This window comes from Oncorhynchus gorbuscha, unplaced genomic scaffold (genome assembly GCF_021184085.1).
Source record: "Oncorhynchus gorbuscha isolate QuinsamMale2020 ecotype Even-year unplaced genomic scaffold, OgorEven_v1.0 Un_scaffold_12:::fragment_2:::debris, whole genome shotgun sequence".
NCBI lineage: Eukaryota > Metazoa > Chordata > Actinopteri > Salmoniformes > Salmonidae > Oncorhynchus > Oncorhynchus gorbuscha.
Genome location: NW_025744531.1, coordinates 1 through 25,651, shown reverse-complemented (window position 1 = coordinate 25,651; position 25,651 = coordinate 1). Strand labels below are relative to the sequence as shown.

General features: G+C 43.9%; 1 protein-coding gene across 2 annotated transcripts; it reads left to right on the top strand.

Annotated features, from left to right (window-relative positions):
• Positions 1-7,787: 7,787 nt before the first annotated feature.
• On the top strand, positions 7,788-19,549 carry LOC124016924 (ankyrin repeat and EF-hand domain-containing protein 1-like). Of its 2 annotated transcripts, none has more exons than XM_046332257.1 (10): positions 7,788-8,270; positions 8,812-9,213; positions 9,867-10,066; positions 10,390-10,539; positions 11,910-12,033; positions 12,287-13,121; positions 13,309-13,535; positions 13,736-13,893; positions 16,678-16,818; positions 18,615-19,548. In XM_046332257.1, exons 2-10 carry the CDS (start codon positions 8,862-8,864, stop codon positions 18,768-18,770), a joined length of 2,343 nt encoding a protein of 780 aa, XP_046188213.1. In that variant the 5' UTR covers positions 7,788-8,270; positions 8,812-8,861; the 3' UTR covers positions 18,771-19,548. The 2 variants fall into 2 exon arrangements, with proteins under 2 accessions (XP_046188213.1, XP_046188214.1); XM_046332258.1 differs by lacking the exon at positions 7,788-8,270 and adding an exon at positions 8,417-8,484 and having other exon boundaries at positions 18,615-19,549.
• The last annotated feature ends 6,102 nt before the right edge of the window (positions 19,550-25,651 follow it).

The window sequence follows — 25,651 nt, the reverse complement described above, 5'->3', positions numbered from 1 at the left end:
AATCTGCAGCTGGGTGAAGGGAATTCAAATTATTATATTCAGCCCAAGGGCACAATGGTCACTGGCTGCAAAAGGCATGGAGTTTTTTAGGGGGCATTACGGCCACACTAGGAGGATGCTTCCCGGAAATTCAAGTGCTAGTCAAATTGTGAATGAGAGATTGATGAAGTCTGTGCAGCCTGTGCAAGAAACAATGCAGAGCTCATGCCTTTCATGCAACTTTTTCCAAATCATCATGAGTTGCATCATGCAGCCTTAGAATGTATTACAAAATCTAAACATATAGCCCAACGTATATGTCTCATAACTAAAGTTGCATAAATAACTCTAAATGAAGCATGTAGGAGGAACTGTTTCTTTGTTAACCTATCAACACAGAATAGCCGCATGTGCTCACTCTCAGAAATCAGCTGACTGACAAGGGAAAAGTGAAGACCTCCATTGACTACATTGTTTTTCTACATTCTCAGGTACAGTATGTATTCTTCATAGGCGGCTGCTGAGGGAGGACAACTCATAATAATTGCTGGAACCAAGTGAATGAAATGGCATCGTATTTGATACCATTCCACTAATTACGCTCCAACCATCACCATGAGCCCGTCCTCTAAAATTAAGGTGCCACCAACTCCTGTGTTATCCTTTTTATGCTACTATGATCTGGAAGAAATTAACAAGAAAGAAATATTAAGCCTGATAATGATGGTAATGACAAAGGAGGAAAACTAAGTAAAAATCAAACCCTGTTTATCAAGGCAACACTTTCACTGCTGTACCTCATTGTGCCTCATCTACAGTGGCTTGCAAAAGTATTCATCACCCTTGGCATTTTTCCTATTTTGTTGCCTTACAACTTGTAATTAAAATTGATTTTTGGGGGGGTTTGTATCATTTGATTTACAAAACATGCCTTCCAATTTGAAGCTACAAAATATAATTTTCGTGAAATAAACAAGAAATCAGACAAAAAAACAGGAAACTTGAGTGTGCATAACTATTCCCCCCCCCTCCCCTCCCCCCAAAGGAAACACTTTGTAAAGCCAACGTTTGCAGCAATTACAGCTTAAAGTCTCTTGGATAAGCTTGGCACATCTAGCCACTGGGATTTTTTCCCAATCTTCAAGGCAAAACTGCTCCAGCTCCTTCAAGTTGGATGGGTTCCGCTGGTGTACAGTAATCTTTAAATCATACCACAGATTCACAATTGGATTGAGGTGAGGTAGCCTAGTAGTTAGGGTGTTGGACTAGTAACCAAATGATTGGGCTTTGACTAGATCATTCCAAGACATTTAAATGTTTCCCTTAAACCACTCAAGTTTTGCTTTAGCAGTATGCTTAAGCTCATTGTCCTGCAGGAAGGTGAATCTCCGTTCCAGTCTCAAATCTCTGGAAGACTGAAACAGTTTTTCCTCAAGAAATTCCCTGTATTTAGCACCATCCATCAATCCTTCAATTCTGACCAGTTTCCCAGTCCCTGCCGATGGAAAAACATCCCCACAGCATGATGCTGCCACCACCATGCTTCACTGTGGAGATGGTGTTCTCGGAGTGATGAGAGATGCTGGGTTTGCGCCAGACATAGCATTTTCCTTGATGGTCAAAAAGCTCAATTTTAGTCTCATCTGACCAGAATACCTTCTTCTTCCAAATGTTTGGGGAGTCTCCCACATGCCTTTTGGGGAACATCAAACATGTTTGCTTATTTTCTTCTTTCTTGCCTCTCTGATTAATGCCCTCCTTGCCTGGTCTGTGAGTTTTGGTGAGCGGCCCTCTCTTTGCAGGTTTGTTGTGGTCCATTTTTTAAATAATTAATTTAATGCTGCTCCATGGTATGTTCAAAGTTGCTGATTTGTTTTTATAACCTAACCCTGATCTGTACTTCTCCACAACTTTGTCCCTGACCTGTTTTGAGAGCTCCTTGGTCTTCATAGTTCCGCTTGCTTGGTGTTACCCCTTGCTTATTGGTGTTGCAGACTCTGGGGCCTTTCAGAACAGGTGTACATATACTGAGATCAAGTGACACTTAGATTGGACACAGGTGGACTTTAACTAATTATGTGACTTCTGAAGGTAATTGGTTGCACCAGATCTTATTTAAGGGCTTCATAGCAAAAGGGGTGAATACATATGCACACACCACTTTTCTGTTTTTGTTTTTTTAACGTTTTTTTTTCTTAATTTCACTTCACCAATTTTGACTATTTTGTGAGTATCCAATACATGAAATCCAAATAAATAAAAACATTTCAATTACAGGTTGTAATGAAACAAAATAGGAAAAACGGCAAAGGGGGTGAATACTTTTGCAAGGCACCTTATGTACTTTGTAATTTGTATGTCAGTCCTTCTTTCTGTTGTGAGCCAGGCTGATCTCAAGTGACACAGGTGTGCTCTGTGTCTTTCTCCATCAGTTCTTACCCAGTCGGAGGTGATTTGGGTGGCAGTGGTGCTTATGGCCGTGTGTGTGGCTGCAGCTTTGGTTGTCATCTTCAGGTGGAGGGTGCGTAAGTCATCTACAACTCTTAATTACCCTCTGAAATCAGCTTCTATTCTATCTGAACTGACCTAATTTCCTTCATACAGGTGGTAGATATTTATAATGTTGTATAGTAAAGGAAACCTTTCTTTTTGGTGTGAAATGTGTAATTTTATTAATGATTCACGATTGTACGATTTCAGATAATTTTTCAGGAAATCCGTCAACACAGGAAATGTGGTGCAAGCAAACAGTGATGTAAGTAAATCGATTCATCAACATTATTCACTTTGATTATTGTGTGTGTGTGTGTGTATACGTGTTTAACGATGTATGTGTAACCGATGTGGAATGGCTAGCTAGTTAGCGGGGTACGTGCTAATAGTGTTTCAATCGGTGACGTTGCACGCTCTTAGACCTTGAAGTAGTCTCCCGCTATCTCTCTCAGAATGACCTTCTTGATCCAAATCAGTCAGGTTTCAAGACTAGTCATTCAACTGAGAATGCTCTTCTCTGTATCACGGAGGCGCTCCGCACTGCTAAAGCTAACTCTCTCTCCTCTGCTCTCATCCTTCTAGACCTATCGGCTGCCTTCGATACTGTGAACCATCAGATCCTCCTCTCCACCCTCTCCGAGTTGGGCATCTCCGGCGCGGCCCACGCTTGGATTGCGTCCTACCTGACAGGTCGCTCCTACCAGGTGGCGTGGCGAGAATCTGTCTCCTCACCACGCGCTCTCACCACTGGTGTCCCCCAGGGCTCTGTTCTAGGCCCTCTCCTATTCTCGCTATACACCAAGTCACTTGGCTCTGTCATAACCTCACATGGTCTCTCCTATCATTGCTATGCTGACGACACACAATTAATCTTCTCCTTTCCCCCTTCTGATGACCAGGTGGCGAATCGCATCTCTGCATGTCTGGCAGACATATCAGTGTGGATGACGGATCACCACCTCAAGCTGAACTTCGGCAAGACGGAGCTGCTCTTCCTCCCGGGGAAGGACTGCCCGTTCCATGATCTCGCCATCACGGTTGACAACTCCATTGTGTCCTCCTCCCAGAGCGCTAAGAACCTTGGCGTGATCCTGGACAACACCCTGTCGTTCTCAACTAACATCAAGGCGGTGGCCCGTTCCTGTAGGTTCATGCTCTACAACATCCGCAGAGTACGACCCTGCCTCACACAGGAAGCGGCGCAGGTCCTAATCCAGGCACTTATCATCTCCCGTCTGGATTACTGCAACTCGCTGTTGGCTGGGCTCCCTGCCTGTGCCATTAAACCCCTACAACTCATCCAGAACGCCGCAGCCCGTCTAGTGTTCAACCTTCCCAAGTTATCTCACGTCACCCCGCTCCTCCGCTCTCTCCACTGGCTTCCAGTTGAAGCTCGCATCCGCTACAAGACCATGGTGCTTGCCTACGGAGCTGTGAGGGGAACGGCACCTCAGTACCTCCAGGCTCTAATCAGGCCCTACACCCAAATAAGGGCACTGCGTTCATCCACCTCTGGCCTGCTCGCCTCCCTACCACTGAGGAAGTACAGTTCCCGCTCAGCCCAGTCAAAACTGTTCACTGCTCTGGCTCCCCAATGGTGGAACAAACTCCCTCACGACGCCAGGACAGCGGAGTCAATCACCACCTTCCGGAGACACCTGAAACCCCACCTCTTTAAGGAATACTTAGGATAGGATAAAGTAATCCTTCTCACCCCCCCCCCTTAAAATATTTAGATGCACTATTGTAAAGTGGCTGTTCCACTGGATGTCATAAGGTGAATGCACCAATTTGTAAGTCGCTCTGGATAAGAGCGTCTGCTAAATGACTTAAATGTAAATGTAAATGTTGTTCTCGCTTTTGTGGAGCGATGGGTAATGATGCATCGAGGGTGACTGTTGTCTGTGCGCAGAGGGTCCCTGGTTCGAGCCCTGGTAGGGTGAGGAGAAGGACGGAAGCTATACTGTTACATATGTGCGTAGGGCCAGAGAGCAGACATTACCTATACTAAGGTCAACCTTCCCACTGGTAGACCAACAGACTGAATATACTACCGTTAGATCAAGACCCTGAAACATAGACTATTCACTATTAAGACTATACGCTTATATTGATATATTAAAGAGATTAGCAGAATAATCAGATTCAATTCTCACCATGTCTGTTGCAAGATATATTTTTAAAGCAGTCGCAATGTGCCAATTTACTTCCCTGTGCTTGGTCATTGAGTAAGAGATAATGATTTTGTTTGAGAGGTATGTGTGTGTAACGGCTGTTTAAAGAAGAGGACCAAGGTGCAGCGTGGTACATGTTCAAGATTTTTTATAAAACTGAACACTAGAACAAAAAATAACAAAGCAGAACAAACGAAACAGTTCTGTCTGGTGCAGACACACAAAACGGAATAATTACCCACAAATCCCATGTGGACAAGAGCTACCTAAGTATGGTTCCCAATCAGAACAACGATAGACAGCTGTCCCTGATTGAGAACCATACCCGGCCAAAAACAAAGAAATAAAAAAACATAGAAAAAAGAACATAAAATGCCCACCCTAGTCACACCCTGGCCTAACCAAAATAGAGAATGAAAGCCTCTCTATGGCCAGGGTGTGACAGTGTGCCATGTTAAAATATTTGCTTTAATTTTTTTCAATGACTTGTTTGTTTTTCATTTACTGGCTCTGAGTTTCAAGATTGTGAAGTTGAGATGAGGAGAAAGAGGTAAGAACTTGAAGGTTCATTTGAAATAAACGTTCTCAGTTAAGCTGTACCAAAAAGGGTACTTCTTCCATCACCACACCTTTTCAGGGGAATAGCTGACCTTGCATCAGTCTGCTCTGTGACATCTTCCTGTGTAGTCTCAACTTCACTTTTTTATTTTGCTCCAATGCATGATAACGCAATGAAAAGTGAGGCAGATGAAAATAGATATTACTGTTATTCTCAATCAGAGGTCAAGAGGTCACAGCGGAATCTGAAAGAGGAATCCTCATTAAGTACTACTGTCACACTGACCGGTTTCACATGTCTTGTGCTTGCCTCCACCCCCCACCAGGTGTCTCCCATTTGTTCCCATTATCCCTGTGTATTTTTACCAGTGGTTTCTGTTTGTCTGTTGCTTAGTTCGTCTTGTCAAGCTTACCAGCGTGTTCTTCCGTACTCCTGTTTTTCTAGTCCACCCAGTCCAGAACTTTTCTGCCTGCCCTGACCTCAAGCCTGCCTGCCGTCCTGTACTCATCTGACTCTGACCTGGTTTACGAACTTCTGCCTGTCCTCGACCTGCCCCCTTATCTATGAATAAATATCAGAGACTCGAACCATCTGCCTCTTGTGTCTGCATTTGGGTCTCGTCCTGTGTCGTTATAACTACTGAATTACTACTACACAAGATCTACACAGAACCTACTGGTTTTACTACTTGATTGCTATTGATGTGTAGCAAACCAGTAATTTAAGTAGTAATGATACATTGGGACGTTTCACTACTGGTGAACACTACATATTTCCTACTCAAATCACTACATAATTCTCCCTTAATGACTACTGTGTAACTATTGAGCTTTTGGGTTCCTACTACTTAAATCCTACACATTCTGTCAAGCCTGCTCCCGCTCCCCATCCCTGGTGCGAGGACGCCACCATCATTACGCGCAGCAGCTGTGCTCATTGGACTCACCTAGACTCTCTCACTAAGTTGATTGCCCCTGCATATATGTCTGTTCCTCTGTATTTTTCCTTTCAGTAGAATTGTTTGTGTTTTGTGTCCAGACGCTCTTCTTGTTCCATTGCATGTATGTCTATATTAAATGGTTCACTCCATGTACCTACTCATCTCCTGTGTTGGGTGTTACAGAATGCTACTACCATTACAAGAAGCATCATGGTGTTTTTTTTTGTTTTGTTGGGGACATCGGACTTGGATTCCGCCACCAATGGAACTGGGGCTGCCTAAACTGGCTCGTCGGGCTGTCATAGCTAGCTCGAAAGGTTTCGTTGACTCGGCAGGTTCCCATCCACGTCATGCTTCAGCTGGCCAATGGGGCTTCTACGCTGCAGCAAGATCGTCAGGCTTCTAGGCCTTAGCCGGTTTGTCCAGCCTCCATGCCTCGTCTGGCTCGCCCAGGTGGGATGCTGGGTGGCAGCCTGACGATCATTACATGCACCTGTTACCATCATTACCTGCAGCTGCGCTCATTGGACTCCCTCACTTTGTTGATTGCCCTTGCATATGTCTGCTCCTGTCTTCTCTTTAGTAGCATTGTGTGTCGGGTTTGTGTCCAGACGCTCTTGTTCCGTTGCATGTCCGCCTATATTAAATGGTTCACTCCCTATACCTGCTTCTTATCTCCTGCGTTGGGCGTTACACATTCACGATTGAATTACTACACAATGCCTACACATGAATTCTGTATGTCTACTCAATTCCTATTGAATTACTGCTGCCAGTGCCATCTGTGTACGTAGTGTTGTGTCCCTACTGAATTGCTCATGAGACTATTTAATTTCCTACATAAACCCTTTTCAATTACTATTGAAAACATTCTATTACTTTTTGCCTGCTCAAAATCACTATTGACGTCTTGTTTCACTACTGTGTCACTACTAGAGTAGTGCACATGTTATTTTATCACTTTTCTAAATATAGTTATATCAAAACAAGAAATAATAAGCTTATACTAACGTTTGACATTTTAAAAAATTAAATTATGACATATTAAATGACATATTTGCATTTTTTTGTTTATCCCTTTGAGGCCTTGTCTTCATTCCGCTTTGACTAAATGGGGAAGTTCACCCATTTTTACATGTGACCTTATTTTCACTATTTTTGTGCTTGTAGTTGTTTCCCCCAAACTTAAAGAAATATATATATATTTTGTTTGGTTACAGAGTCTTCGCTTGCTATAGACAATAATGCATTATGAAAATGTGTCTAAGCATGTTATAAAACGCTCAAACACTCCAAACTAACTCATATATCAGAATCTCATTCTTTCCACTCAATTTAATTAATAAATCCAATGTCCAATAAATCCATATTTGCATATTTTTGTTGTAAGAAGCATTATTCAAATATGGATTTACAGCACAGTTGGGGGGGGGGGTCAAAATGTAGTGCAGAGACTTTATCCAGAATGAGATTCTAAGTGGAGTGTTTTGTAGTGTTTTATAAAAACACAAACATTTCAATAGTGCTAGCAAACAGCTAGGCTAAACTCAATTCCTCTCTATGACAACTGTAAACTGTTGCACTTGTGAAAACGGATGTCCAGGATTATATGATAGCTCTACTTCACTGTGCTGCTGAACAACCCTGAATATTTGGAGATTACTTTTTGATTTTGAAGAGGGGAGGCAATATTCATCCTCTTTTACTCTCGCAGTCTGATCTTATTCCTTGGCTTGTGGTTTTACTCTCTTTAAGACTGTGCTTGAGTGACAGGACTGACAAACACGATGTAAACTGATATTTGCAACGCCAGTGAAGTGCAACGAACCCGTAATTCTACCCACTTAAGAGCATGGCCATTGAGTAAGATAGAATGCGCGTTGCCTGCCAGCATTCAAGATGCCGGCAGTTATTCCTTGAGGCCCATCCTCTAGTGATTTTACCCGCACGTTCCGTTGCTATGGGAATTCTTTCCCACCCTGCTCTCCAACAAAAGTCACAGGTTGTGCTTTGAAACAACAAACTATTCGGTCGATTACGCGTTAATTTCGCTCCAATGATGACTGGATTTGTCAACAAACTAACCACATAGAAATAGTTTCTGCATGTGAGAATTTTTTTCAAGGTAAGAAAGCACAATTTAAAAGCTGTCTTTCAAATTGTTTTGCAGTTTACGTTAGTTTGGTCTAGGCATATTCTACGTAGCTAGGCATATTTTACGTAGCTAGGCAGACACGTAAACAAGCCAGACCTACCCCACTTGTTTTTGATTTGATATCGTAAACGGAACGTAAACAGTTTACAACAGCGAGGCAGAATGGCCACAAGGAGATGTGAGAGTGAGTTGATAGTAACGTTATAGGGCCTACAGTTTTATTGTATTTTAATCTCAAGGAGAAAGTGTCAAAGAAATACATATAGTTGAAGGTCGGCTATTTTTTGAGTTGTGTTATCGGACTAAACTCCACTCCACGTTGAAGGAAGTTTATACACCATTATAAAGGAAGTTTCTAAACTTTCTTCACCATAGAGTGGAGTTTAGTTCTGCGAGAGTTGTGCATGCTTTGGTTTAAAATGTGCATTTTGGGGACTATACCATTGGCTACATTGTACCAGACAAATGTAAATAAAGTGAAACTCAATTATTTAAAACTTTTGACATATAGTATTTGACCCTGGTCTGGAACGAGAGCTCCTACTTGCCCACTGACCCATAATGAAGACCCCGGTGGCTGAGGGTCGCCTGCAGGTGCTGCAGATCTACCGGCTCCTCCAGTATGTCCATGAGGGAGACCAGCCTCAGATAGAGAAGATGGTAGACATGGGTGTGGAGGACCTCATCAACCTGACAGAGCCACGAGAGGGCACCGGAGTTCTCCACCTGGCTGCTGTGGCCAACAACACAAACATGGTCAGCTTCCTGCTGGCCCAGGGCGCCCAGCCCAACGTCCAGGACAAAAGGGGGCGCACCCCGGTCATGTTAGCAGCTGAGATGGGGCACGACGGCATGGTGGCCCTGCTAGCTAAGAATTACGCTAAAATGAACCTGTTGGATGCTGAGGGGAAAGGTGAGAGGATCCAGTCAACCCCCAGATTAGGTGATGCTGTGTTTGCTAGAGATATTGAGTAGAGTAGTGTAGAGTAGAATAGTCAGCCACTGAGAATATAGTTTTATGCAATGGGATGGAATAAAATATAATATTACTTTATTTATTACCCGTAGATGGAAATGTGCTCTTTGCATCAATTCAAACCATAGTATTCACTGTATTCAAATTTCCACTCCACAGTTTGCTTACTTACTGTATTACTGTGTGTGTAGCTCTGATACCAAGAGTTGAGTTCTGTTTCAAGTTCAGTCTGGTAGCCTCCTGTTGAATGACGTGGCTGTTTGACTCATGAAAATGCATGCTTTCTTCTGTTTACATATTGATGAGATCAGTGTCTCAGGCGGCTCGAATTGACTCCCTCCCTCCAAAGGAGCCAACCCAACGGTGCTCATACAAAACTCCTTAAAGCCCAATTATGATAATAGCCTCAATTGCAGTGTGGTCCAGTCTTCAGTTTACAGTCAATGAGTCTTTGCTATTTAGTGGGGATGATTGTGGACACATCTAATTACAGATCAGAAGGGAACCTCTCCCTTACCTGTAAAGCCTGCTGGGTAATCCGATCCCTTCAGCTCAATGGCTCACTTGGTGGCTCTTGGCTCTTTTCCCAGGTGTGCTCTTCTACTGCATCTTCCCCACCAAGCGCCACATGCGCTGCCTGCAGGTGGCCCTACACAGCATGGCTGATGTCAACAACGTCTCGCTCACCGGGACACCCGTGTTCCTGCTGGCGTGTCAACGTGCCGCCGACTGCTCCGCCATGTGCCTCAGCATCCTGGAGCAGGGCGCCGACCCCAACTCAGCCAATCAGGTCTCATAACACATGACATGGGCGTTTCTGGGAGATCAATGGGCAAATCTGAAATTACACCCTATTCTCTATTTAGTACAATACTTTAGTCTTATTAGGTACAGTTTGCTGACAAATTATAAGTGTGCCATTTTGGATTCAACTAATTTTATATTTTCTAAAATGTGACTTGTGAATTATGGGAGAGGAAATGACCTGAATTGTTGTCTCTGAGTAATGTAGATATAGAATAGAATAAGGTAACTAAGACTTTGATGTGTGTGCATTTGGTCTTCATATTCACACATATATCACATAGAGGTGACATCCTCCTGTCTCTTCAGATGACAGGCCGCACTGCTTTGATGGAGGCAGCCAGGGCTGGGGCTGTGGAGCTGGTCAGAGCCATCCTACTGAGAGGGGCAAACCCCAACACCCTCGACAAGAACCACCTCCACGCCACACACTTCGCTGCCATGGGGGGATTCTTTGAGGTGGGTTTTTTTTTTTTTTTGATCTTTATATAACTAGGCAAGTTAGTTAAGAACAAATTCTTATTTACAATGACAGCCTAGGAACAGTGCCCTGTTCAGGGGCAGAACAACAGATTTAAGAACAAATTCTTATTTACAATGACAGCCTAGGAACAGTGCCCTGTTCAGGGGCAGAACAACAGATTTAAGAACAAATTCTTATTTACAATGACAGCCTAGGAACAGTGCCCTGTTCAGGGGCAGAACAACAGATTTAAGAACAAATTCTTATTTACAATGACAGCCTAGGAACAGTGCCCTGTTCAGGGGCAGAACAACAGATTTAAGAACAAATTCTTATTTACAATGACAGCCTAGGAACAGTGCCCTGTTCAGGGGCAGAACAACAGATTTTTACCTTGTCAGCTCAGGGATTCAGTCTAACAACCTTTCGGTTACTAGTCCATTGCTCTAACCACTAGGCTACCTGCTACCCCAGGTAGCTTAAGCAGTAATAATTCATTTGAATGTCAGGTGTCTGTCAGTATAGACTACCCATGTCTAATTGTGGCTTTAATTCCCACATGGGCCACATATACAATATATCTGTACTAAGTTTGCAAAGGGAGGGTAAATTACTGGAAACTTTTTGGATTCATGTAATCTATCAAAAGACATCTAGTGGGCCTTTTGGGTACTTCAGATTATTAGTGTCTAATTATTTTGGGCCCTCTGTGTGGCCTTATCACATATAAAATATATGAAATAACTAAATAAGATGTTATTAAAATAGAAAAACAGAATGACAAAGATGTCAAACATTATCCTAAATGTAAACCATCAATTTAGTGAGTACTATTGGTGTATAATATGAGGGTTTCAGCATGAAATATCCTTTTATATATATTTTTACACACTTCTATTTTATTTTACTATGTCAATATGTATTTGTTGTTAATGTTTTGGCGTCAAAGTAGTGGCAGTTATGAAAATAGTCAATAGTTGGTTGAGTTGCAGAGTTAATGCCGTGGTTGATTAGATGCTTTTTTTATTAACTAGACTATTTTCTCTTGAACCATAATTTAAAAAAAGTTGCGACCAAAGTCACGATAGATTGCCATATATTTTCTGTTAATTAATAAATGACTGAAGATTCTGGTAACTTTGGTAAATTACCGGTATTTTTGCAACCCTAGTCTGAACTTCATGCGCCAATTTCCTGGACCCAGATTAAGTTTAGTCCTGAACTAAAAAACACTTCCTATAGACATTTTCCATTGAGCAGGACAAGGCTTATTTTGGGTCCGGGAAACAGGCCCTATACGTCATCTGTTTGTGTACAAGCATCATCAGTTAATATAATTTAATATAATTGTATTGACTTCCTGTAGGTGATCCAGGTGCTGTCTGCTTACTCAGCTGACATGGGGGTGATGACATCAGAGGGGGACACTCCACTGCACTACGCTGCCCGAGGGGGCTTCACTGATTGCTGCAGGTTCCTAGCACAGAGAGGTATGTGCCCTAACTAACATGCTTTTTTTTACTAATACTGTAACTAATATACACGGAATGAATCAGTCCTTCTTAAACTCATACAAACACATTGACGGTAAGCTCAGTGAACATGTGTTTGAAACATTTTTAAGCATTTTATGCATTTTATTCCCAGCATTTTGGAATGTTTTCAGCTGGCTATTGATTTGTCAGATTTTTATTCCACTTCAGTCACGAAAGGGTTTCCATCTTTATTGTGTGATAACTTCAGGTTGTAACCCCAAACAAAAAAACCAGGAGGGCCTTCTTCCCCGTCATATTGCCAAAGACAACAGCTACAAGGCAGTGGTAAAGGAACTCAAGAAAGCAGAGAGGATACACGGGAAGTACTCCAAAACCGGGGTGTCCAATCCCAACACTCCCTGGGCCCTGACCCTCCACGATTGGTCCCACGAGCACGAGGCCGCCCTCCGGAACGCCTTTTTGGACGAATCAGAAGCCAAGGGCACGGAGACAGTCTCTAGGGAAATGTTCATATCTGTGCTGCAGAAGCTCCAGGCCCCAGTGGAACTGGACCAGCTCCATAAGGTGGTAGTGGCCCACGACAAAAGGAGAGAAGGACTAGTCAACGTCAGTGACTTCTTCAAGGGCCTCAAGTACCTCCAGAAATCATTTACCATCGCCTCTTATGGTCCAAAGAAGAAGAAAGGAGGAAAGAGAGGTAAAAAGGGCAAGAAAAAGGCTAAATTCACTCTCCCCATTCCTATTTGTACCATCCCACCTGAGCTTATATACAGACGGGACGACGGCGGGCCGCCTCACTACATGATCGAGACGTACCAGCATTGTACTGACGTCACTCGTTTCGACCGCGACCACCCGCCAGTCCACCCGATAGAGGATGATTCAGCCTGGTACCTAGACAAGCCGGAGAGGGTCTATATCGACATCAACTACTGTGTGAAGACGGGGGACCTGGAGTCTCTGAACCTGGCCTTCAGTCAGGGGGTCCCGGTGGACGTGAAGGACCGCTTCTATAAGACCCCTCTCATGACTGCCTGCTCCAGTGGAAACTACGAGGTGGCCCAATTCCTCCTCAATTTGGGGTGAGATAGAATTCTCTCCTGGACGAGTTTATTTAGTTTTAGTTTATGGAACACCTTAGTCACCTTAGTTCTCGATGTTTGCTTTATATTGCAGTGTGATTATGCCGGTAAAGTTATAGTGGTTTAGTCAGTCATAGCATTAGGCCTATTTCAGTACTGTACTGTGTGTGTTTCTTATATACCACAGGGCTGACGTGAATGTGTGTGACCAGTTCCGTTGGACGCCCCTCCACCACGCTTGTCACGCAGGACAACTGGACATAATGGAGCTGCTGGTGGAGAGAGGTGCCAAGGTGGACACGCCCGCTCTCAATGGTGCCACACCCCTCATGAGGGCCATCGAGAGCTGCAGGCCCTGCTGTGTGGACTACCTCATCAAGGTCGGGGCAAAGGTCGCTGCAGAAAACAAGAAAGGTACTGTAATACCATCATGAATAGCATGATGCAGTAGGATATTAAATAGCAAAACAATGAATGAATACTCACTCACTCTGTAGGCTACCCAAACTACACATAAGGTCAGCACTCAGAACACCCGAGTTGGTTGACTGTTTTGGTTGATAGACTGCCTCAGAGACTTTTTCTGTCATTTGAATAAGTGCATTTTGTTTCAGAGCAAAATTGCTTGGACATCGCCCGTGCCTATGCAGACTTCAGGATTGTGGACTTGGTCCAGGCTAAGATTGATTCTCTGCCCAAACTCAAGGAGAACAAGAAAGGAAAAGGGGGTAAACCTCAACCTAAACCCAGACCTGCCACTGCCCAAGAAAAGGTACAAGAACCTTTCATGCTACTGGTTTGTCCTAACAACGTTGACCGTTTCTTTCTATTTTTGATCCGATCGATGGTAAAACTGTTAACCAATCATCATATTCATGTATGTCAAAGATGTGGTCACACTCACCCATTCTTTTTTGATCACATTGAGATTTTCCCATCTCTCAATGTGACCGAAAACCAAAAAGTGTAAAAGGATAGTCCCTGTTACCCTACCCCAGAGACTTGTAAGCAAATTAGTCCAGACGTGTAGAATTACTTGCTGACAAGGCCGTGGTGTAGTTCTCAATAACCAGAGGCATCGTAGCCGGCAGAGACACCATGCGAGTCCCTATTCAAACTCAAGTAAAATAAAATTGCTATATACAGGGGGTACCGGTACAGAGCCCATGTGCGGTGGTACAGTGTAGTCGAGGTCATTTGTATATGTAGGTAGGGGTAAAGTGACTATGCATAGATAATAAACAGCGAGTATCTGAGGGGAGGGTGTCAATGTAAATAGTCTGGGTGGCCATTCGATCAATTGTTCAGCAGTCTTGTGGCTTTGGGGTAGAAGCTGCTAAAAAGAATTTTGGTCCTAGACTTGGCTCTCCGGTACCTCTTGCGGTGCGGTAGCAGAGAGAAGTCTATGACTTGGGTGACTGTAGTCTTTGACAATTTATTGGGCCTTCGGGCCTTCCTCTGACACTGCCTAATATATACTGTAGGTCCTGGATGGCAGGAAGCTTGGCCCCGGTGATGTATTGGGCCGCACTCACTACCCTCTGTAGTGTCTTACAGTTGAATTCCGAGCAGTTGGCATACCAGGTGGTGATGCAACCATGCTCTCAATGGTGGAGCTGTATAACCTTTTGAGGATCTGGGGACCCATGCCAAATATTGTGTTGTCGTGCCCTCTTCACGACTGTCTTGGTGTGTTTGGACCATGATAGTTTGTTGGGTGATGTTGACACCAAGGAATTTGAAGCTCTTGACCTGCTCTACTACAGCCCCATCGAAGTTAATGGGGGCGTGCTCGGTCCTCCTTTTCCTGTAGTCCACAATTATCTTCTTTGTCTTGCTCACATTGAGGGAGAGGTTGCTGTCCTATAGGCTGTCTCATCGTTGTCCGTGATCAGGCCTATCACTGTTGTGTCGTCAGCAAACTTAATGATGGTGTTAGAGTCGTGCTTGGCCACACAGTCGTGGGTGAACAGGGTAGGCAACAACACATCTGCCACCCCGGGGCCCCTCTGGTGTGCGTGATTAGTCACTGCCTGTACTCCTTACCATCTGGGGGCGGCCCATCAGGAAGTCCAAGTTCCAGTTGCAGAGGGAGGTGTTTAGTCCCAGGGTCCTTAGCTTAGTGATGAGCTTTGTGGGTACTATGATGTTGAATGCTGAGCTGTAGTCAACGCTGTAGTCTCACATAGGTGTTCCCTTTGTCCAGGTTGGAAAGGGCAGTGTGAAGTGAGATTGAGATTGCGTCATCTGTGGATCTGTTTGGCGCGGTATGCGAATTGAAGTGGGTCTAGAGTTTCCGGGATGATGGTGTTGATGTGAGCCATGACCCGCCTTTCAATGCTCTTCATGTCTACTGGCGTGAGTGCTACGGGCGCGGTAGTCATTCAGGCAGGTTACCTTCGCATTCTTTTACACAGGGACTATGGTGGTCTGCTTGAAACATGTAGGTATTACAGACTCGGTCAGGGAGAGTTTGAAAATGTCAATGAAGACACTTGCCAGTTGGTCCGCGCATGCTCAATACATGCTCTTGAGTTTGATGGTTCGTCTGAGGGCATGGGGGTGTGGATGTTGCCTGTAACTGAGGTGGTATTACACCTCAATTCCATTGGATGAATCTCGGAACATATTCTAGTCTGTGCTAGCAAAACAGAGTGGATGCTACACTACACGACTCTCTGACCACTTCCGTATTGAGCGAGTCACTGATACTTCCTGTTGTGGTTTATGCTTGTAAACAGGATTAAGGAAGACAGAATTATGGTCAGATTTGCCAAATGGAGGGTGAGGGAGAGTTTTGTGTTCATCTCTGTGTGTGGAGTAAAGGTGGTCTAGATTTTTTTCCTCTGGTTGCACATGTGACATTCTGGTAGAAATGAGGCAAAAAGGAGTTTTCCTGCATTAAAGTCCCCGGCCACTAGGAGCACCGCTTCTGGATGAGCATTTTCTTGTTTGCTTATGGCCTTAAACAGCTTGTTGAGTGTGGTCTTAGTGCCAGCATTGGTTTGTGGTGGTAAATAGACGGCTACAAGTAATACACATGAGAACTCTCTTGGTAGATAGTGTGGTCTATAGCTTGTCATGAGGTACTCTACCTCAGGCGAACAATACCTTGAGACTTTTTTAAATATTAGACATCATGCACCAGCTGTTATTGTCAAATACACATACCCCCACACCTCGTCTTACCAGACGTAGCTGCTCTGTAATGCCGATGCATGGAAATCCCAGCCAGCTCTATATTATCCATTTTGTTGTTCAGCCAAGACTCAGTGAAACATAAGATATTCCAGTTTTTGCTGTGTCACTGTGGTTACTTCAATGTTGCTCCAGGGTTGGGCTCAATTCTATTTCAATTCAGTCAAGATATGAATTGAAATTCCTAAGTATTAATAAATCCTCATTGAAAATCAATGAGTCAACATTTCAATTGATGTAGAATTAAAATGCTGATACAATCTCCAGAAATTGACTGAATTGAAATGGAACTGACCCTAAACCTTGATTGCTGTTTTCTCTGCCTCCTTGATGACTGTGTTGCCATGGTCCCCCCCAGGGTCATGGTCTGGTGACACCTGCTCCATCTGAGATGGTAGTGAATAAAGCGATGTCCCTGAAGGAGAGCATCATTCGACACAGCACTCAGATCATCAGCGGACAAGTCAACAAAGTGGACATCAGCTATGTGCCAAAAACGGTAGGACTGCTATGCCGTTGCAGTGCTGATGTAGCAGGAGTAATCAGATTAAAATGACAACGAATCTCTCTCAAATGAGTTTGGTAACAATGTTTATTTTTTTCTGCAAGACATGTACAGTGGGGCAAAGAAGTATTTAGTCAGCCACCAATTGTGCAAGTTCTCCCACTTAAAAAGAGGAGAGAGGCCTGTAATTTTCATCATAGGTACACTTCAACTATGACAGATAAAATGAGGGAAAAAAATCCAGAAAATCACATTGAAGGATTTTTAATGAATCTATTTGCAAATGATGGTGGAAAATAAGTATTTGGTCAATAACAAAAGTGTATCTCAATACTTTGTTATAAACCCTTTGTTGGCAATGACAGAGGTCACACATTTTCTGTAAGTCTTCACAAGGTTTTCACACACTGTTGCTGGTATTTTAGCCCATTCCTCCATGCAGATCTCCTCTAGAGCAGTGATGTTTTGGGGCTGTTGGGCAACACGGACTTTCAACTCCCTCCAAAGATTTTCTATGGGGTTGAGATCTGGAGACTGGCTCGGCCACTCCAGGACCTTGAAATGCTTCTTATGAAGCCACTCCTTCGTTGCCCGGGCGGTGTGTTTGGGATCATTGTCATGCTGAAAGACCCAGCCACGTTTCATCTTCAATGCCCTTGCTGATGGTAGGCTTTGTTACTTTGGTCCCAGCTCTCTGCAGGTCATTCACTAGGTCCCCCCCGTGTGGTTCTGGGATTTTTGCTCAACGTTCTTGTGATCATTTTGACCCCACGGGGTGAGGTCTTGCATGGAGCCCCAGATCGAGGGAGATTATCAGTGGTCTTGTATGTCTTCCATTTCCTAATAATTGCTCCCACAGTTGATTTCTTCAAACCAAGCTGCTTACCTATTGCAGATTCAGTCTTCCCAGCCTGGTGCAGGTCTACAATTTTGTTTCTGGTGTCCTTTGACAGCTCTTTGGTCTTGGCCATAGTGGAGTTTGGAGTGTGACTATTTGAGGTTGTGGACAGGTGTCTTTTATACTGATAACAAGTTCAAACAGGTGCCATTAATACAGGTAACGAGTGGAGGACAGAGGAGCCTCTTAAAGAAGAAGTTACAGGTCTGTGAGAACCAAATACTTATTTTTCCACCATAATTTGCAAATAAATTCATTAAAAATCCTACAATATGATTTTCTGGATTTTGTTTCCTCATTTTGTCTGTCATAGTTGAAGAATACCTATGATGAAAAATACAGGCCTCCCATCTTTTTAAGTGGGAGAACTTGCACAATAGGTGGCTGACTAAATACTTTTTTGCCCCACTGTACATGGAAGTCCAGGAGGGGAATTGAACCTGTATATTAAAATAAAGTTGAACTACGTTGGTTTAGTTCAGTTTAGTTGTTTCTCCCTCATAGAGTTGTATAGAGATCGCAGCATTGTATCCGTCCCATTATTGCGTTTTTGAGGGCACGGGCAGCGCCATTGAGGCCTCTATTTTGAAGTAGTCAATTTGATTCTACTACTATTCTACTACTTCAAAGAACAAACTGAAAGGGTGCACACTGCCACCTGGAGTGTGTTCTTTGAACAGGTATAAATAAACTCAAGGTTGGAGGTTTAATGCCACCTGCAGTTATGGAATGTTTGCTCACCAGTATAATTAATTGGCTGATCCCTCCTGATGACCTGGATGGAATTATGTGATCTTTCCTTACCTCATAGGAAGTCCCACCCAGTTGATTACTTCAAAATGGTGAATGTCTTCTATACAACTCTATGTTCTCCCCCTACTTTATGTTCCAGGTATGGGGCAAGCAGACCACCACCAGCCAGCTGGTAGAGAAGATGCAGAAGAAGAGGGAGAGGTTTTCCTACGAGGTGGACTTTGAGGACTTTATGATGCCCTTCAGTAAGAACATCCAGCAGAAATCTCTGAAGCTGACTCAAGCTACTAACTAGTGGGAACATGGTTGTAATGAGTCAGCAGTTATGTTTGCAGATGGATTATATTTGCCTCACATAGTTGGGTTCAAATCAGTTTTCAATTCAGGAAGATAATTGGAATTCATTTAGTCATATTTTCAATTTATGTATTGAATTTCAATTTACTCTCTGAATTGAAATGATAATTTGCCTGAGCACACTGATGGCTGAGAGGATTGTTTCCTCACTGTCATAGAAAGCCAGTAAATGTATTGACTAAAACAAGAGACACCAAGTAGTAGATGTAAAGATGTAAGAATAATGTATAGATGTTGTTCACTGTATCTATTGATATAAATCCACTTGAATTTAGTACAAAATTGTCTTCTTCTGACATGCCTACTGAGTACTCATTGTATGACTAGACACAAAGCACATGGCAAAGAGTCTGTCCTGTATACCAGACAGCTTCCACTCATCCAGACAGCTTTACAGTCCTACGGATTTGATATAGAAGTCCTAGTAATGATTTGAAATATGTTGGAGAGGATCCACACCTCCCCAACTGTTGGTTAGAGCCTGTAAGTAAGCAGGTCTTCACACAACTGTTGTATTCGGCGCACGTGACAAATAAACTTTGATTTGATTTGGCATCTGGGCTGGTGGTTGGTGTGTCAACATCTCCTCTCGGCCTCTCACTTTCTCTCACCGCCGTCTGCCAGGCACGCTGGGTAGCATGCCTCACTATGCAGGTACACACACACACCTCTCCACAACACCACACAATTCACCACACGCACATTAAGACGCACCTCCCTGAGCCTGTGAATTCCAGTGACATCACACATGGTTGATACTGTGCTATTTAATTTCACTGCCTGACTTTTTTTATGTGCCTGTTTTATCCTTTTGTTAGTCATCTATGTGTCTGTAATGGACTTGGATTTGGACACTTTTTCTTCAGGTGAGTGGAGAGGGTATGGTTTTCGATGTAATACACATGTCCTCCTCTGAACCTCCAAGAGGCACTGTTTGGCTAACTTTATTCTGGGAAGGCTGGTTGTTTATCTTTTTAATTGAACCTTTATTTAACTTGGCAAGTCAGTTAAGAACAAATTCTTATTTACGATGACGGCCTTGACAAGGCGGGTGAATAGACATAGGGAGCTCTTGTCTTACAGCCCAGAGTGAGTAAAAGTGGCAGCCATGTGTACTGTTATTAGCTTGCTATACCATTATAGACTTGACCTGAGAATAAATAACAAGAAAAGCCATGGTATTAGCAGTGGTATTTTGGGGGTAATTTTTACTTTACAATTTATATGTTTGACAACTTTTACTTCACTACATTCCTAAATAAAATACCCCTTACATGTTCCCTGACACTCAAGACTATCTCAAGACTGCAGACTGCATGGAGAGTCGATGATCACATTTGGGAGACAAAGATTACAATCACACTCCGTGGCTCTATCTATCTCTCTGTGTTAAATGCGTTCGTACTTGTTGATGCTGATCCATGCTCTCTCACCACAATATCAAATTAGACTACAGTGTCCTCAAGGTCCATTGGACATTATTACAAATAAAAGGAAAAAAGACCAAGATCGAGGTCAGTAACACAGGCCCGTGTTGAATTTGTATTAACACAGCTAAAGGGATACCTACTTCCCTAGAGTCAGATGAACTTGTGGATACAATTTCTATGGCTCTTGTGTTCAGTATGAAGGAAGTTAGAGGTAGTTTCGCGAGCCAATGCTAACTAGCCGTAGCGCAATGACTGGAAGTCTATGGGTCTCTGCTAGCATGCGAGAGAAAAGGAGAGGATGAGATAGGGATGCCAGTTACAGAGAGGGGGAGCAAGAAGGATAAGCTGAATAAATGAATGCAATAGAGGGAGAGAACGCCCAGTGGTGATTTTCATGTCTGTTGATCAGTGTAATGGGATGGAGAGAAGGGGAGGGGAGAGCACGGCAGGTTGACTCTGGGAGGAGGAAGAGGGGGGAGAGTGTTCTACCAATAGAAATCTATTGGCTATGGTTATAGGGCTAATACTAGAGGATAGCCCCCTGTCCTCCGCTCTGTGCCGTGATAAAACCTCTTAAGGATCCGCTCCTTTTTTTACATTTTCGCCTACGAGGACATAGCCAAATCTAACTGCCTGTAGCTCCGGCCCCATAGCAAGCATATGCATATTCTTGGTACCATTTGAACACTTTGAAGTTTGTAGAAATGTGAAAGGAATGTAGGAGAATATAACACAATAGATCTGGTAAAAGATAATACAAAGAAAAAAACTAACGTTCTTCTGTATTTGTTTTGTACCATCATCTTTGAAATGCAAGAGAAAGGCCATAATGTATTATTCCAGCCAAGGTGAAATTTAGATTTTGGCCACTAGATGGCAGCACTGTATGTGCAGTTTTAGACTGCTCCAATGAACCATTGCATTTCTGTTCAAAATATCAAGACTGCTCAAATGTGCCTAATTTGTTTATTAATATATTTTCATGTTCAAAATTGTGCACTCTCCTCAAACAATAGCATGGATTTATTTCACTGTAATAGCTACTGTAAATTTGACAGTGCAGTTAGATTAACAATAATTTAAGATTTCTGCCAATATCAGATATGTCTATGTCATGGGAAATGTTCTTGTTATTTACAACCTCATGCTAATCGCATTAGCCTACGTTAGCTCAACTGTCCCGTGGATGGGACACCGATACGAAGGAGTTTTATAGAGTGACAGAGACTGAGCGAGTGTGAGAGATTTAAAGAGAGGGTTAGGGAGAGACAGAGAGAGGCAGAGTTAGAGAGACAAGAAAGAGAGAAGGAAAGAGAGAAATGCAGTGAGAAATATACGAAATTACAGATATAAACACGGCCTCTGTATGAAGGGTTTACAAAACCAAATAAATTAGATGTTTACCGACATTAAATCTCGTCTATTCACATTTTCTATTACCTATTTGGGTGATCTTTAGTTGTCAGTACGGTATAATGCATAATAATAATAATAGGCCCGGCCTTAGCAAGCTATTCAACAGGGCCCAGTAGGGTTACAAGGTTCACTGATGCCAGTCTTGTACGTGGACAGCTGTGCAGATGGACAGAGTGGAGCTGAATGCTCTTATACCTCGGAGTACTGGACCATAACAGAAGGTCCCTTCTCCTGGCTAACTCACAGAAAGTGGCACATTATTGCCAACTGAACACAAATGTGTATATTCTTAGTCTCCATATGAGCATCTGTGTGTATACTGTGTGTCTCTGTGTGTGTGTGTGTGTGTGTGTGTGTGTGTGTGTGTGTGTGTGTGTGTGTGTGTGTGTGTGTGTGTGTGTGTGTGTGTGTGTGTGTGTGTGTGTGTGTGTGTGTGTGTGTGTGTGTGTGTGTGTGTGTGTGTGTGTTTGCTTGAGCATTTACATCACGGGATAAAACATTGCAGCAGCTGAGATCCTCTTGCAGCATGTATGATGAGTATTAGGATGTTTACAGGGAATGCTTGTGAAAGGGTGGTGGGGAGAGGGCAGTTAGTGTGCCAGTGGATCCCCTCGTGTGTGTGTGTGTGTGTGTGTGTGTGTGTGTGTGTGTGTGTGTGTGTGTGTGTGTGTGTGTGTGTGTGTGTGTGTGTGTGTGTGTGTGTGTGTGTGTGTGTGTGTGTGTGTGTGTGTGTGTGTGTGTGCATGCGTGCGCTTTTACTGTGTGTGTGTGTGTGTGTGTGTGTGTGTGTGTGTGTGTGTGTGTGTGTGTGTGTGTGTGTGTGTGTGTGTGTGTGTGTGTGTGTGTGTGTGTGTGTGTGTGTGTGTGTGTGTGTGTGCATGCGTGCGCTTTTACAGTGCAGTGCTCCTCGAAGGATGCTTCATAATCTATGTCCAGGTTGCTGGGTTATGGAGGTCAGTGTTCTGGTCAGCCAATCAACTCTGTCATTACTGATGGTGTAATAGTCTCTGCAGGTCCAGTGTGTATGTGGAAGGCTGTACTGTGTATGTGTTTGTGCATGCACGTGCTTGTTTATGTGTGTGTGCATGTGCACCTACTTGTGTGCGTGCCTGTGTGTTATAATATTAACACCACTACATGCATGAACATGTTTTATCTCCATAGAATGAACATGAAATTAGCTGGCACGTAGCTATGGCAACAGGGTATCCTCTCTGCTGTCACCTGCAACCATATTTGGTTTGGTTTCCTTTTCCTTTTCTCCCCCAAAAAACAGTTCATATGAGAGAGAAGAAACACACGACTCTGCCTATTGTCTCCTGTTGTAAACCACTATGTACATACACCATGTCATAGAGAAGAAGCACACACCTGTGACCATATCGTCTGTTGTTGTACACAATCATTAGCCTATACCATTATTGTCATAGAGAATATAGGGACTGCGTACATCTGCCCCATCCTTTTGATGCGCTCATATTAGTTGATGATAAATATGGTAAACAAATGATAATGCTTCATGAAATAGTGAACGAAAGAACGTCCAATACCAATACAAGAAGCAGCAACAGACATGACATAGCACCATTCACAGAAGTCAGCTAGCTACAGGTTAGTTTTTTCTTGCCCAAAATTTACTGAAAGAAACAAAATACTTTTTTCTGGTGTCTGGTTGGGACAGAAGGGCGCCTAGATTAGAGAATTGGAGACAGAGAGAGAGAGAGAAAGAAAGAAAGAAAAACAGTTTCCGTGCAGCAGAGCGGTAGGCGGCACTGGCTGGCACAGCCACACTGCAGGCTCTGCAGTACTACCCAGTTTGAGAAAAACACCCCTCTCTCCCTCACTCACCAGAAAGAAACTTACATTCTCTCTCCTCACCTCAGCTACCATTTCAGAGATTCTCTCTGTCATCAGGTCAATCTCTGTGTGTTGTCCCTACAGTCACTGAAACATCACTCAGGATACATACTAAATGGCACCCTAATCTACTTATTTTTTTTGTACTTTTACCAATTTCTCTCCCCAGTTGGTAGTTACAGTCTTGTCCCATCGCTGCAACTCCTGTACGGACTCAGGAGAGACGAAGGTCGAGAGCCATGCATCATACCAGGCTGTATCACCGCCTGGTACGGCAACTGCTCCGCCCTCAACCATAAGGCTCTCCAGAGGGTAGTGAGGTCTGCACAACGCATCACCGGGGGCAAACTACCTGCCCTCCAGGACACCTACACCACCCGATGTCACAGGAAGGACATAAAGATCATCAAGGACAACAGCCACCCGAGCCACTGCCTGTTCACCCCGCTATCATCCAGAAGGCGAGGTCAGTACAGGTGCATCAAAGCTGGGACCGAGAGACTGAAAAACAGCTTCTATCTCAAGGCCATCAGACTGTTAAACAGCCACCACTAACATTGAGTGGCTGCTGCCAACACACTGACTCAACTCCAGCCACTTTAATAATGGGAATTGATGGGAAATGATGTAAAATATATCACTAGCCACTTTAAACAATGCTACCTAATATAATGTTTACATACCCTACATTATTCATCTCATATGTATATGTATATACTGTACTCTATATCATCTACTGCATCTTTATGTAATATACATGTATCACTAGTGTCACGCCTTGGTCATTGTATCTTGTGTTTTGTTAATTGTTTGGGTAGGCCAGGGTGTGACATGGGTTTATATGTTGTATTTCGTATTGGGGTTTGTATTAATTGGGAGTGTGTATTATTAGGGGTGTGTCTAGTTAGGCTTGGCTGCCTGAGGCGATTCCTAATTGGAGTCAGCTGATTCTCGTTGTCTCGGATTGGGAACCGTATTTAGGCAGCCTGAGTGTGCGTTGTAATTCGTGGGTGATTGTACCTGTCTTTGTGTTAGTCACCAGATAGGCTGTATTAGTTTCACTCGTTTGTTGTTTTCGTATTTTCAGTTATTTCATGTACCGCTATTTTCTTCATTAAAAGTCATGAGTAACCTACACGCTGCATTTCGGTCTGACTATCTTCAAACAGCAGACGAACAACATTACAGAATCACCCACCACCATTCTCAGACCGAGCAGCGTGTGAACTGGCAGGATCTAAAGGAGGACGTTATGGACGGCAGAAGCAGGGATTATACGACGTGGGAAGAAATCGACAGGTGGGCGGCCGACCCAGAGCGAGTGCAGGAGCCCGCCTGGGATTCCCTACAGCAATGCGAAGAGGGCTATACACACGGATGGAATCGAAAAGGAAAGCACGGCTATACAGAGTGAAAACCGTAGGTAACGGGGGAAAGCGCAGAGAGAGAGTGGCAGAGTCAGGAGTCAGACCTGAGCCTACTCTCCCTGTTAATTGTGAGGAGCAGCAATATGAGGACTTCTGGTCTTGGGAGATGATATTAGACGGAAAAGGACCCTGGGCGCAGCCGGGAGAATATCGCCGTCCCAAGGAGGAAATATAAGTAGCTAAAGCGGAGAGGCGCGAGTATGAGGAGGCAGCACTGCGACGCGGTTGGAAACCGGAAAGTCACCCCCCAAAAAATATTGGGGGGGGCTAAAAGGGAGAATAGTTATGCCAGGTAGGAAACCTGCGCATACTCCCTGTGCTCACCGTTGGGCTAGAGAGACCGGGCAGGCACCGTGTTATGCTATGGAGCGCATGGTGTTTCCAGTGCGGGTGCAGAGCCAGCTGCGACACATACCAGCCCTTCCTATTGGCCGGGCTAGAGTGGGCATCGAGCCAGGTAAGCTTGGGCAGGTTCGGTGCTCAAGAGCTCCAGTGCGCCTGCACGGTCCGGTCTATCCAGAGCCACCTCTACACACCAGTCCTCCGGTAGCAGCTCCCCGCACCAGGCTTCCTGTGCGTGTCCTCGCGCCAGTACCACCAGTTCCAGCACCACGCACCAGGCCTCCAGTGCGCCTCGCCTGTTCAGCGCAGCCAGTGCTTTTCTCCCCTCCTGCGCTGCCGGAGTCTCC